This window comes from Lampetra planeri, chromosome 9 (assembly GCF_965212315.1).
Source record: "Lampetra planeri chromosome 9, kcLamPlan1.2.h2, whole genome shotgun sequence".
Lineage (NCBI taxonomy): Eukaryota > Metazoa > Chordata > Hyperoartia > Petromyzontiformes > Petromyzontidae > Lampetra > Lampetra planeri.
This window is the reverse complement of record NC_136115.1, coordinates 3,557,152-3,572,591: the sequence shown is the minus strand read 5'-3', so window position 1 is coordinate 3,572,591 and position 15,440 is coordinate 3,557,152. Positions and strand designations below refer to the sequence as shown.

Genomic DNA, 15,440 nt, shown 5'->3' with positions numbered 1-15,440 from the left:
AGAGCCAGACCATAAGACGACTTTGATGACAAAGAGAAAGTTACTCTTTTTGTTTAATATCACGTACAGTCAATCATTGACGGGAAATTGTGTGTTGAATACATTATTCTCGTTGGAATTAAAACAACAATTTGTTGCATCCTAGGAAGTGGAAGGCTGAAAAGGAGACTGTCCACAGGCTTGACGTGAGGACTGGGTTTTAAAGCAAGGGCTTCAGCAAAGCACTTCACTGCCCCCTCGTGACCATCGCTGCGATGCAACTCTCGCGAGTTTGCTCCCCTTTTAAATTGACGACACAAATTAATTCCCACGATTCATGGCCACGGTATGAAAACACCGACAAGTCACTCGTCGTATGCGTCCTCGCTTTGTGCGATTCTGTGCTGTACCTGCGGCTAACCTATTTCTTCTGAAAACAAAAACCCGCTATATTGTGCGATTTGAATTCACTCTGCAGGACATGCGGCTATTCCAGAGCAGGGGGGGGGGCTCAGCAGCCAAAACAACAAGGAGAGCAGTGATTTGTCTTTTTTTTATTCGACGGACGGACGGACACAATAATCCCCTGTGGGTTGGTGTAACCAGGAGGTTCCTACCAGTATTAACCGTGTGACTTATATTGCTGTCCGAGGGTTGCACGGTGCGAAGTGTACAACACCAAATGCAGAGGGTTTTTTTCAAGAGGCTGTTTTATTGACGTTTGCATTCAAGTAAAACAATACACGGTGAGCAATGTAAACCAAACAGCTTCGCTTTGAACCCCACCAAACATGCCCACTCATAAGGCACCAGCGCTTAATTACACACCACATCAATCTCACCTTATTTTGTCCACGTTGTACCCTACTTTTCTATCAACCCGAAATTATGTATGATTACACCCCCCCCCCTCCTCTGATCTTCGCACCTGATAGGCACAGAGTGATGTCATCATCTTACTCGAAGGCCGAAAACAAGAAGAAGACTTCTCCATAATTCTGGCAAATCGCCTGATGAAGCTGGTTGTAATCACTAGCGAAACGTCGAACTCAAATTGGAAATGTTGTGGGTTTACGCTCCAACACATCGGTGTGCTGAAGTCGTCATTATTTGCCACGTTTTGTTCACGTGAAAAACCTTACTAATGATTTAACACGTAGGCTTTCGCGAACAATATCATTCATAATATAGTTTTTTGGGTCAGATCGCGTTACTAAAGAGCTGTGTCGGATCGTAGTGGGTTAACGGCAGATTTATATTTACGCCCACAATCCCGTAAACCTTTATTGTGAATATCAAACATGTTTGTTAGAATTGTAGAAATATAGGGTACAATAATACACGAGTAGTAATAGGTTTTACCCTTTTAACTGGTACAAAATCTGACACCTTTATACAAGGCATCATGTTTGCAATAACCTCAACACAAGAAGTCAAAATGCAAACAAAAAGAAACAACTCTGATGATGATAATGATATGCACTGTCCTTGAAGTTGATTGGTCCACACCCGAGACAGCTTTCTTTAGAGCCTAGTCTCCATTGGTGTTGGACTTTTGGCGTCATCTGGTCCAACACCAATGGAGACGAGGCTCTAAAGAAAGCTGTCTCGGGTGTGGACCAATCAACTTCAAGGACAGTGCATATCATTATCATCATCAGAGTTGTTTCTTTTTGTTTGCATTTTGACTTCTTGTGTTGAGGTTATTGCAAACATGATGCCTTGTATAAAGGTGTCAGATTTTGTACCAGTTAAAAGGGTAAAACCTATTACTATATTTTGCCACTGGTAAAGGAGATCTCATAGTGAATAATACACGAGTATGGACGGATGTAACCGGTGTACTTCTCGTGGTTAGTGCCCGAACACCGATAATAATCCCAACTCCCAAGCCAAGCCTAGCAGCGTTCTGGAAAATATCGAGTGTGATATCAAGCCATGTAAGACGCTCAACTCTACACGAGGAACGCAATAACTGTGCAAATGCATGAGCCTGAATATTACTCATGTGCTACTCGTACACTTTAACATCAGGGTCACTGTGCTGACCAGTCAAGTAACGGGCATATACTAAATTACACTAAGTGTGCAATGATGGTCTGATGGTACAACTCTGCTCGTAGAAGTTGTATATGGTAGAACTCCTCTTATCTGCGACGCCATTACTTGCGACTCCTATTATTCTGTGGGAGCCCTAGAACCTGCAAATTAATTATTATTCTATCTGCATCCACTATTCTTTCAACTATCCACGAATATCTATGGTTTAACATCGTGCGTTGCAGAATAGTTTACAATCATTTATGGACATTTCACCGGATTTGTTTGGAAAATTGAGCCAATTATCCGTGGGTCTTAACTGACACTTTCCTCCAACATGCACTTAAGTCGTAACTCATAATCCGTGACTTTATCGGATGAGTTCCCCGGCAAGTTAATCGTTTCATCTACCGTCTTTTTGTGGCTAATCTGAATACACTGACAGCTTTAACAGACAACAGAATCCACATCAAGGCCGATGAGAGGAGTTATACCGTAGATAAACGACAAAATGCAAAGTTAGCGTTAGATGAGTGGTGTCGTCATCAGTTTTTTCAATGCTAAAGTTTATAGTTTGTCCCAAAGCTCAGAGGTGAGCAGCAACTCAAAGTGTGCCAAGTTTGCGTAGAACCTCGTGAGCCAGGGTTCCACTGATTGTGCTTTCACAACACGATAAGGCAAATAATTCATCAGCAAACATTCACCGCAACCCAAAACGTATAAATAAAACACAGGCAAAAGTGTCTCGAAACAATACAAACACGTGCACACCCGTAGTCAGGAATCGACATAATGCCATTAATAACCTGATGCAAATACATAACATCTTTGGAAAGAGACAAAAAAATCCCACCAGGCCAAATTTGCATTCTTAAATACTATTATCTAACCCATAAACCGTCATGTTGTGCCCATTGTTAACCTCCTGAATTCCTTTGGATTTCTCACTCTAAAAAAACCCATTCAGATCTCAGTGAGACAATGTTACCAGCCAATTAACCTCTTAAATACCATTTCAGAAATCGTAAAATACCGAGGATTAATTGCACTTCAGTGAGTCCAATATCTTCATCCAATGTGAGGAGACCCACACCCCTCTGCTGGTCGGTTCTGAATCAACACCTCCCCCCCCCCCACATCCTCTCCATAGTATGAGGCTCTCATAACAATCCTTGGTGTTTCCTGAAGATCAGTCGACCGAAACGTCAAGATCTTTGTTTCCCCCAAGTGACGGTGAGAAAAAAAAACAAACCGTTAGCATATATTTTTTTTTTACCGAAGTAGCAAATTTACACCGAAATCTAAAACTATACGGGCCGCGGCCAAAACTGCAAGCGTTACACGACATGCATTTTAGAGGCGGCACAAACTGAAGTCGGCATTCATCGCCGTGTACGGTTGCAAACCACATTCCCGCAGCCTTTTGAGAGCTAAGGCAGCTGAACAACCACTGCTGTCATGAAATGAAACTTAATTAGCTGTGACGGGAACAACCACTCCTGTGAACGTTAATGCCACCCCTCTCTTTCCAAGGCACGACTGCGAGCACGAATTCCCAACCGAGGGGAATTGGCTACTTCATAAAGCTGGATTTCTTTTCATGCACCGTGTTTATATTTAAATCTTGCTTAATTGGTTTCGAATGCAGGCACATGCAACTTTACGCATAAGTGTCAACCATAATTTGTTAGTGCTTGTAATTCCGTTACAGAGCGAGTCGGGCACATATACTGTCGGGCACATATACTATTTCCATGCATATATAACAGCCCTAATGTCAATCCACTGCTGCACGAGAGCGTCAATCACACCGTGCAGTTCATTGGGATTTTGACCATACTTCACCCAACTGGTTAGTGCATGTTGGTGACTGGTTAGTGCATGTTGGTGAAGGTGGGGGGACTATGTACGCGCAAGCACAGGCGCACAATACAACATCAGAGCATGCTGCACTGCCCTCTGCTAACCACAACATAGTACAGCCCTGCAGCTACTTACTAATACGCTGGCCTGCATGGTGGTCACCCACACTATCCAAGTGCTATGTAGGCTCAAAGCCCGGCTTGGCTTCCAAGATCTGGCAAAAAGCCGGGTGCATTTCGGGCGATTTTGTTAACAGGGTGCGATAACTCTTTGGTTCTTTCGGTAAAGTCACGTGGGTGAAAATAAAATTTTAATAACTAAATCACGGAAGCTTGTGTTGCCTTCGAAATTTTCACCCACGTGACTTTACCGAAAGAACCAAAGAGTATGGATCCTTGCAGTCACGAAAACTTCAAACCTAGAACAGGGTGATATTTTCACGTACCATCAAAAGAGCATATCTTTGTACGTACAGATTTTGGGTTTTTTTCAACATTCACCGCATGAAATTACAAACGGACTTTAAGGAGACGGTTTTGGAGTCTGCATTGTAGCAAGTGGCTGGAAGGCAGATATTTTTTTTCTTTTCTGAAAGTCTTTTTACTTGTAACAGCTCCGTTGCCATGCACGTGCATCGCGCATCTATCTCGCCACCCCTAAAGCAGACACAACTTGCACGTAGAGGACGCTGCATGCGACAGTAACTCAGCGCGATTTGAGTGTTTTGCTTTATGAGTGTAGACCAGGGGTCGGCAACCTACGGCTCCGGAGCCGCATGCGGCTCTTTACGGGCTGCTTCTTGACGATATGTACGTATGTACAGTATGTACTCAGATGCATTGCGGCTCTTGAAATACTGAATTTTGTACCGAATTGGAAATGGCTCTTCTTGTTATTTTGGTTGCCGACCCCTGGTGTAGACGAACGTCGTGGAGGTGTTACACTAGATGGATTTTAACTCATGCCGTAATTTTAGCAGGAGCTCTATCTGGGGTTGATTTCCAGAAAATATTCCAGAGGAAATAAAGCCTTGCTCCTCACAATACGATAACACTCGATTCGCACAGTGCTTGGAAAAAATGAGAACACGAGCATTGCATTATAATTTCTTTGGAACAGCTTATACCGCATGTGCTTTGTCAAGTTCGGCTCAGAAGTGCATACATTTAAAAACAAGGCAAACGTACTCTTAATTATAAAGTGGTTTGCGATGTGACGGCTGCGTTCGCAGCAAAACACTACTAGTGCCACACGAAACAGTGTTATTTTGGGATATTGTAGTTGTTTTGACATTACGCCTCGTAAATTAATACACAGATACAGTGAAAACTACCGTCTCAAACGACGCAAATGTGTACCCAATTGCAATGACTATTCATAGTTTTAAAGTGAGAATGTAACAGCATGGCCATGTGTACATTGGACAGGCAAGATGTAAGCTTAAGATATGGAGACTGCAATGATTACCAGAACAGAGTGCTGTGTTTGTATTATGTACGTGTGTGTGTATATATTTAAAGGTATGCATATTTCAACCATGCACAAAGGTTGAATTAAACTCCATTTCACTTAGTAAAATTAATCAGCCATCCTTCCCGTGTTGCGCGAGGCCAATCCACTTACAGAATGATTGATGGTGTTGTGTGAAATGCACATGCTGTGTGCAATCTGCTGCCGTAATCGTCACCACTCCTACTCGTGGGCATGCCCATAATAATTTACGTGATTATTCCATCTTGAATAGCTTGACTGAGGAAGCATGTTTTGTATATGTTTAATCCACGAAATAAAAAAATCGGTGGCTCCCATCTCTCGACCATCAACGCGTGTAGACGCGTTGATGGTCGAGAGATGTGATCCACCGATTTTTTTTTATTTCCTGGATTAAACGAAGCATAAATTAGACGGCAAATTTCGCTTATTTTTACTTAAAATACTCGCCACACCTAACGTGCAAATTTCCAAAAGTGCCAATCGGGTTAATTTAACTAAGCGAATTCTTTCAATCTCCCCGAGCCGTGCGCTCACCCTCCGCTCATGTTTTTCCTCCGTGTGGTCCGGCGCTGACGGGCGGCTCATTCGCCCGCCGCCGTCTCTGCGGCGACGACGCCGACGACGCCGGCGCCGCCGCCGTCTCTCCGTGCGTGTCTCCATCGCCCCCGTCGTCTCCGCGGTGGTGGCGCGAGTAGCGCGCGAGCGCCTGCGGGCGGAACGGCTGCACGCTGACGCTGTCCAGCAGCGATGCGGGCGCGCGAGCCTTGACCGCCGGCGGCGCCACCGCGTTCCTCGCCAGCTCCTCGCCGTGCGCCTGAGCTCGCGCCCGGAGGTCGGCGATGTCTGCGGAGAATTTCTGCGGGATCGTCCGTCGCTCGTGGCCGACGCTCGCGCCCTGCGCGGAGACGCCGCGGGTCGGGTCCTTGGCTTGCGCCGCGCTTCCTTCCTTCCCGACATCCCGCGGCCGAGCCGCTCCGTCGTCTGCCCTTCGGACTTGGACGGGAGAGCCGTGGGCGCTGGCTCGCGGCAGGCTCCCCCGAGGAGTCTTTTTCACAAAGGGAGCATTGCGGAAGATGTCGTCTTGCGCGGCGGGTTTGAAAGGAGCCTTCGAAAATATGTCTTCTCTTTCGTGACCGATGGGAAACGGTGCCTCCGAAAACACATCCACCTCCGTTGCACCAGATGTAACGTGGACTTGGGTGGCAGGATCACGAATTGTGGCATTTCCCTCTTCAAAAATGACCACCGGATGCTGCTCGACTGGCCCTCCAGAGATGGAAGCCGTTATGCTCGTTGTGTTTTTCTCTGTAGAAAAGCCGGCTCTCCCAGTCCCATCTCCAATGCTTGTTTCGGGAGTTTTACCCCTAAATTCCGTGGAAGCATCTAGGGGGGATGCGTCATACGCCTCGCTCGTGTCTTCCTCTTGCTTCTCAGGGATTAAATTATCGGTGGTGGTGCGTGGGAGGTCAGAAGCCGCTGAGATTATTTTTTTCTCAAAGTCACTGCCATCATAGAGCAATGACGATGCAGCTTCCTTGTCGGCATATGTCGGCGTTCCGTAAACACCATACGCAACTTCGCCTGTGTTTTCTCGTTTCACCACGTCACTCCTGCTTTCTTGTAGAGTGACATGGGGTACGTTAGCAGCTACCTTGTTCAAGTGCACTGCAGCCTGTGGTGTGTACTGTGAGTTTCCAACACTAACAGAACTTTTGGCCACAACATCCCGAGTCCTGGGATTAGTGCCTGCAATGGAATGAAAAAAAAGACAGCAATTTGTTAAACGGCCTACCGTGCGCACGAAACATTAAATAATCGTATTATAAAACATCAACGTTGGAATGAAATAATAATTTAAAACTAGGTCGATATCGCAATATTGGCGATATAAAACATACGTGGAATAAACACACAGCGATACACGAAAATATTGTATTGACTAGTTACACATTCCGTGTTGGTTTCATAAATGTGCAACACAGCATGGTAAGCCTGTTACAACTCAAATGTAATGGGACTCCTGAACACCAAAGCCGATTTTAATGATGGGACACACACAATGGAAACTTTTTTTAACCACAACCGTTGGTATGATTGCAACAAGAGATGTGTCTGTGTGCACACATACTATGGGTGCTGTGTACAAACACTCGGAAAGGGAAATGATATGACCACAAGCAAAATAAAAGGACACCAAAGCCACGGACAAACGTTGACACTAAACTACAGAATGATGTGCATGTTCTCTCATCCTTACATGTTTTCAGTTACAACCTCTTAAAACACAATCCTGGCAAAAAATAAGAGAACATGAGAGCAATAATAATTATTGTGGGAGTTTTTTTGTTTTGTTTTCGGAAACATTTCCACGAAACACATGCGGGTGGGTTACCATGCGTTTGAAACACAGCGTGTTCAAAATGCCTTGAAGTAACAGGAACTTTATTGATAAACAGCTTCAAGCACACAATTTTTTGTACATTTGATATAATAAAATCACCGCACGCCACCATCCGACCGGTGGTAGCGAATTGCCTTTTACAGTAGCTTTTTGAAATGGCCGACTATAAACTGGCGTACACAATTTCACATTCACTACACATCACTCAAAGCAGCTAAGTGGGCTTCCTAATAATGAACCCTTTGTAATGGTTTTACACATCAGAATTCAGCAGTTACAACAATGCCTTGTTCAAGTCGGACAGACTTGCCTGGTACGCAAAAGCAAACAGTGAGCATGAGAACATTCATTTGGAGAGAACACGTTAATAACACTAAAATTAATACAGACAGGAGACGATCCATTGCGCCCCTGTACACGCACGTGGCGAGGCGGATTTACAACTTTCTTGATTCAATTTTCCGATACAGTGCTTTACACAATCTCATAAAGTAGTCACGCAAATAACAGACCCATTTAAGGATTCCAAGATTAAATCTTTTTTCAACAGAAAGGATTTTTTCAGAGCATTTGTCCATTATATGGGACAGGAGGTGGATTCCTTACACAAAACATTTCCAAGCAACTAATCATACTGTTGTTTTTTGTTGTTGTAAAGATTGGGACTTAACACATCAACAATGTGCATTTAGGAAACCGCACGAAACTTTTTTCCTCCAAACACAACCGCGACAAAAGGGTTAACAACATTTTCATTTCATGAAAATATACGGGGAAGAAGGGAACGCTGCTAAAGAGGCAATGGAGTCATTCTCTTTCCTTTTGGACAAGAAAATCAAAGAGGTAACAGGAGAGAAAAAAACACCACACAAACGACAGGGAAAAGTTCAAAGAATGATAGACAAAATATTTTTGGGGGAATATCTGCTTTTTGCATAGTACATAACTAAAAACGCACAATAACAAAAAAATAAGAGGTAAACGTTTAAAATATGGCAAAAAAAGAACTTGATCCTGAAGCACATACAACTCAGAAGGAACAACAGCTTTGCATAGTAATCAAATGCTCAGCTCTTAACAGATTAACAAAATGAGGAAAACAGATGCGGATTAGACATGCTTCCGTCGAGCAACGTCAACACAGATACGGTGGAAGTGCCTCCTACGAGTTTTTTGTTTTTAAATGTTGCTTTGGGTAAACTATTCCACCATATACATTTTTGGAGAAAAAAAACAATCTCAAAGTACAGCTTTCAGCCATAATCACTGGTTGGTCTGGTAGTGGTGAATCGTTGAATGCACGAATTGGACTTGCAAATGCCCCACGATACGATAAACAACACAGGGGCGAGCATTTTGTACTGCACAACAGCACATTTTTTTTAGACGCTGCACCTCCTCAAACATGCTGGGATGCTGTCAAGCTCATATCGATTGGTATCGCCAGGAATTGTTAAAATTACGGAATGAGTTTTTTTAGTCCAATTGATAGTCAACGGCGTAAAACACGGGCAATGCATCGTATTGAGTTTTGTAAAACGGGCAAAGGAAGTGACTGGTTTTCAATGTTCTTGGTTCTTGCGGTAAAGTAACGTAGAAGGGAAATAATAAAATAATAAAACATAATAAAATACAATTCTCACGACGTTTCGGCCACAACGCAAGCAGCCGTCCTCAGGTGATGAACGTTGTGGCGAAACGTCGTGATAATTGTATTTTATTATGTTTTATTTTTATTATTTCCCTTCTACGTGACTTTACCGAAAGAACCAAGAAGATGAATCCCTGCAGTCACGAAAGCTTTAAATTGGTTTGCAATGATTAAACAGCTTTGAGAATGGAGACTGAAAAAATAACAAAAAGACCAGCTGTATTCACTTTCACTCCACTTGTGTATTGGTTGCACCAAATGTGAAGGAACAGGTTTCTTAAGATAGAATTACACGTGTAATTTTGGATTATAATCAAACATGCAACCTTTCACAGAGGACAATTAAACGTCTTGTTCTACAATGTCGCATCAAAAGGAGTGCCCCGTGGTTCGGAAAATCTCACGGTAACAAACTGAGAAATAAATTGCATCTTGTCACAGTATGTAAGCCTTTGATAATCTGTAGCTTTGTTGAAACACATAGAATGATTTATGCCGGGCATGCTTCATTCGTTTATTTTCATGCAGGGGGCGATGATGATTTAGGTTTTGCAGAGGGAAATGTAAGATTATTCTGCATTGCTGCAATGGCTTTTTAAAGTAAAAACTTGCACCTGCTAAGGTTACACACGTAAGCTAAGCTGAGGACAAGCAGCATAAAACAGCGCTACATTGTGTAATTTAGCACAAAATGGAACACCTTAACGAGTCAAATTATATCCTCACCTACATAATGGTCCCAATTTTTTATGAAGTGTGTTCAAATTGGAATGATCACAATAAACCGGATTCTAGTGGAAACGTTAAAATGCATAAGGAATGGCGATGACTTAATTTCTGAACGATTTAAAACTGTTTAAGCAACAGCAACAAAAAATTGCTGCACTGCATTGAAATTAAAGTGTTGAAATATTTTAAATGAAAGAAAAAAACACAGTCAAGAGTTTTGTGCGAGGCTTCACAATGTCAATCCTAGGCAATCATCCGTCTCGGTCAGAGTTTTGTGCGAGGCTTCACAATGTCAATCCTAGGCAATCATCCGTCTCGGTTTGCTCACAATAACAGAGACGTCTGTTTTCTCGTGCGCCGCTACACACCACGTTTGTTCTGCGCACGCAACGAATCGACGGCACGTGCTTGTTGTTTCCCCTTTGTGCGAAAAGAAAAACAAAATAAGCGTCAATTCTACCTCGTGGACATCTAACATATCCTGGTCACGTGGACAGTTTCCAAATGAAAAATAAATCCCCCCCCGTGAACTTCTATAGACAAGCATGTGCAAGGAGGGATCATAAGAGGAATGCGACCAAAACAGTCTTCTGAAGAACATGGCCACCACCACCTGAGCGTGGACAACGTGTAGGCGGTGGCATCAATGAAACTCGTCCACTTGTTTCAATTCCCATCGCAATTTATTTTGCAATCAAATTCCACCTGTTATGATGGTTCACTTTATCGTGCGATTTGTGTAAACAATAAATTTGTTTGCTGCGTAAAAGGTGCAGTGTTGGTTAACGATTTGGAGATAATTTTTCGTTCTTGCATTTGGAGAGTGGAATAATACATAATTTATTTTTTGTTAAGCTTAATTCAATGGTTTAAACCTGCCACTAGTGACATGTAATTCCACAGAAAACTACGTGTACATTGTAAAATGTTTATCTCAGGATCATCAGAAATAAACAAAAAATCAAATCACCAATATACATGAGTGCTAATACAATTGCTTCCAACAAGTATTACAAAATAGATAAAATGACAGCTGCGGTCAATTCCATCACAATCAAGTCTTCACAGGTTGGAAAAGAAAAAAAATTATTACGTTCGAAATTGTGTGCAAAATTACTTCAAAGCCATATTTTTTTTTAAATAACCGGAAATAATCAGGCTTCGTAAAAACCTGTAACCTAATTTCAAATTTTCAAAAATAACAGGAAAAGCTTCACAATCCACCAAAAAAGAAAATAAACCACTCAGTTTCTCCTGTGAAAGGGGAAAAAACCATACCAAAGCAAAATAGGAAATATTATTTATGCCGCAACCATTATAAAGCCAACGGACGTTATACATTGCAAGAACCGAATGCACGAAGAGCAGTTGTTTTTTTTACACTAGGTCCCCCCCCCTGGTTCTCTCCCACTGCCTCCCATTAAGCGGCAATTCTTTTGGTGAATCCCCACAACTTTCCCCCGCCACACTGCAATGACAACAGCACGGCTAAAAGGGGGAGTAGAGGCACTGGCCGTTGAGTGCCGCCTGCTGCTGCCCGGCCCGCCGGAAGGCCGCCGGTTTTGCCATGCGCGAGGCGGCGTGACCAGCCAGCCCTGGAGGGGGGGAGACAAAGCGCCGCCGCCCAATCAAAACCGTTCATCCCCCTCTCCGCGAGCCACGCACAACAACACCAACAGTGGTGCTGCTGCCCTCAACCATGTAGCCGTCACTCCTGTCCAAAAAGTAAACGATTCGTTGTCGGTTTATAGCTCGCCGGGGGATGCGAGTTTTCGGGGGTTGCGCCGCGTGTTGTTCGGCATGATGTCCGACGTTTCAAATCCGCGTTCTTCGAGAACCGAAGAAACTCCCCAGCGCGTGCGGAGTAAAATGCCGGATGGACATCGTGCCGGACAGCGCGCTCGCTGTACTACGCGAAAACACACCGGAGGGCTCTCCAACGACATAACTGCAAAAAGTTACGCAGGAGTATGTCATCATCAGTTTGCTTTTATGATCTTTGCAGTTAAGTAAAGTTTATGAAACGTCGGACAGGATACCGAACAACACCCTTCGGCACAGCCTGAAATACCGCATCCGGCGAACTATAAACCCACAACAATTGGAGAGCGTCATAAATTTATCTTTAAGATCTTTACAACGAAGTCAAATGATAATTTAGTATTTACCATCGTTTCAAATACTCATGGAAATTTTAAGATGCAAGCAAACATTTTTGTTGGCCTAAAACGATTTAAAAGCAACACATTTCACCACTTATTGGCCGTCAACCCAGTTAGTTATGCATGGTTAATGCCAGGTTAGTAATGCCATCAATAGCATGTTAGTAGTGGTGAAAAATGTCAATGGGCATTATTGTGCCGATAAAATATGACATTAAGCCTCTTGTGTAGCCTGCTTTGGGGCGCATAAAGCTGTTACTGTCCATGTGCTCGTCTGACTTGCAGATTCACAGCTGCCACATTTACAGTTCTTGCAATGTAACTTGTTACCGTATACGAAGACCACTGTATTAATATACGTTATCAGTAGGCAAGGCAATAGAATAACAGAAAATCGGCAGGTATATATCACACGTCTGCCGCTTTCAGCAGTGTTAAAACTTGATAAAACTCAGACCAAGCCCGACCTATAAACTAAGTTTTTGTCTGATGTGCAAAAAAAGTACAAATTGTTCTTTTATGAAAACCATAACTTGACAATGCTGAAAAGGTCATACATTCTCAAGCAGGTGGTCAATTTTCGTGACTTGCTAAACATTTGTTCGTGCCGCGCCTGCAGATCGGCAGCAAGCGAGCATAACAGAAGGTCATGCTCCATCCATGTAGTGCCAGGCGCATGCATTTGTAATGTAGGAGGATATTAGTGAGAAAGAAGCACCTTCTGTAGGGGAGCGTCTGCGAGACAATTCGTTTTGACCACTGTCCGCTAGACTCGTATTTCGTTAAGATCCAGTATGTTGGTTAAATAGTTGTTCTTAGTTATATGGTTTGAAAATAAAAATCAAGAGTTCAACATTCGCACAAGGAGTTTTACTTCTACAGTAGAGCACAAGGAGGAAAGTTAGCACACGACTTACAAATCGGTACATACAAAGTTTACAGCTCATTGACAAATTACAAACTAAGGGGAGTGAGGGGAGGGGGGCAGCAAGATATTGCATGGTTAAGAATAAACATGATATACAATCTCAAACAATCGTGTCATCAACCTTTTCCGGTGAGGCTTCCCGCACATTTATCTCATTGATTCACATCGCAATATAATATTCACTTTTAAAACTGTGTCAATTTCAACGTGTTATCATTTCCCATCCAAATTTTTCACGCGAGTGAGAATATTCCCAGAAGCAAGATCCTTGCACGTTCACATTTCACTTTGATAATTCTAGAGATTTTCCAAAGACATTGCAATTTTACATATTATTTGAGTCGGGCTGTGGGTGTGCTCGTTTAATACGTCTTTGAAATGAATTTTTACGTTTATGAGGAATATGAATTGTGTATGCACTTCAACCAAATTATTTTCTTACACTTTGGCACCCATTGTATAAATAAGGAAATGTATGCTACATATCAGTCAGTATAAGTATTTAACTTGGAACACAATTATTTATTTTCTCAATTCCTTGCTCATTGTTTCACAGTTTATCAGCAGAGCACGCTTAATACAGAACAGTGTATAGTTCTCTCTCTCTCGTCTTTTTTGCAGAAAAACTATATCGCGTAATTACATCCGACACCCAAAAGTAATACGAATATTTAAGTTTAATATCACGACGTCCAACACCACTTAAATAATTCACAAACACTGGCACTACTAATCATTAACTATATATAATAATTGTCTGCTCTACATCAAGTTACCCTATGTCCCATATACATTCTCATCTACACACAGCTGCAATCAACGCCGGTGGAATTAAATTAAAAGCCCCCTTCCGAGCGACCGCACGCGCAATATACTAGGGAAGCAGGAACGGGAAAAGGCTGATGAATCTCAAGGTCCCGAAGAGCTAACGTCTACATGGCTCGAATGTCACAGCAATAAAATGGCAATGATGACGACAAAATGTGGCGTTCACACCAGGAATACAGCAGAAAAGGTACTGCAAGAAAAGGAGAGAGACTAAAGGAGAGCCCATGTTCGATGCTTGTGCATCTAAAGTACTGCGATGAGTAGTGCAGCTGCGCCCCAGTTCACACACAGAGCTTTGCCCTTTATTTTGATGGTCGCTCCACAATTTGAAGGTCTCCCCCCCCCCACCCCGCCACCCTGGTACACAGTCTTTTAGTCTTCATGCACGGAGTTCTCGCGTGGGGAGGAGGAAGGGGAGCAAGGGAAGTAAGAGGAGGAGGATGCTTTGGAGCAATGCAGCAGATTTCAACACCGGTACAGCCACAGTATTTAGCAAATGCATTTCAGCTCAGTGCTCATCGCATCATGTTCCATAAACGTACCATCCAAATTTTCCCATAGCGGAATATCATAAATAGGCTGCGTGGGTAAATAGTTTGGCCATTGTTTTTTTTTCTCATCACTTATTTCAATTATCATTCAGTGCAGTACGAATACCGACGCTAACCACTGACAATCAAATCAGAATCTTTAGGCTGGAGGAATCCGATGAGCTATGAAGCTCTTTCACAGATGTCCAGTACGGGCGGGGTCAGCAAGATACATTGGGCGCGGGGGGGTCAGCAACTGGACTGCAATGCTGTTGTGTAGCAGGACAAAGTGGTTCGGCTGTTTGGGTTAAGTATGGCTGCGACGGCACTGCCGAGTGCACAAGAGGGAGGGCGAGCGAGCGAGAGGAGGGAGATTGGCAGCAGGGAAGCCAGCAGTGGGATTCAGAGCTCTTCTCTCTCAGAGGTCTATCAGCTGGTCCACCAGAACCAGGGGCCTACCTAGGCTGGGCAGCCCACCCTCCGCTGAGCCCTCACTGCTGTTCCGCGAATGGCCTGCACGCACGCGCACATGCGCACACACACACGAACAGAGAGAAATCATGAAACATTTACATAAATTCATCGTGTGGAACAATATATCAGTTACACTCTTGCAACAAGAATCCATCTGCTTACAGGTTCATGGGTTGCAATAGTTTCTGATGTTCCTGGCTCATGTTTGGTGTTTTGGCATTGGCTATGTTTCTATTAAGAAAATTTGCTATTATGCACAGTATGCACATATGAACAGCAACCACGTGAGACTTTATGCAGACACTTGGTTTCATTCAAAAATTTCAATGGGCCTTACCCAAAATAAACTTGACTGCAAGCA

General features: G+C 43.2%; 1 protein-coding gene across 7 annotated transcripts in view; it reads right to left on the bottom strand.

Annotated features, from left to right (window-relative positions):
- Positions 1-15,440, bottom strand: part of LOC144720578 (AP2-associated protein kinase 1-like) — a 253,435-nt gene that overhangs the window by 207,871 nt on the left and 30,124 nt on the right. For 3 of the 7 annotated variants that reach the window (XM_078597396.1, XM_078597395.1, XM_078597397.1), the window contains 2 exons: positions 15,065-15,118; positions 672-7,122 (listed from right to left, as the gene is read on the bottom strand). In XM_078597396.1, the coding sequence (XP_078453522.1) occupies positions 5,918-7,122; positions 15,065-15,118 (1,259 nt within the window). In that variant the 3' untranslated portion in view covers positions 672-5,917. Of the gene's footprint in view, positions 1-671; positions 7,123-7,801; positions 11,753-15,064; positions 15,119-15,440 lie in introns of those variants that run through there. The other 4 variants (XM_078597400.1, XM_078597399.1, XM_078597401.1 and 1 more) reach the window with 2 other exon arrangements.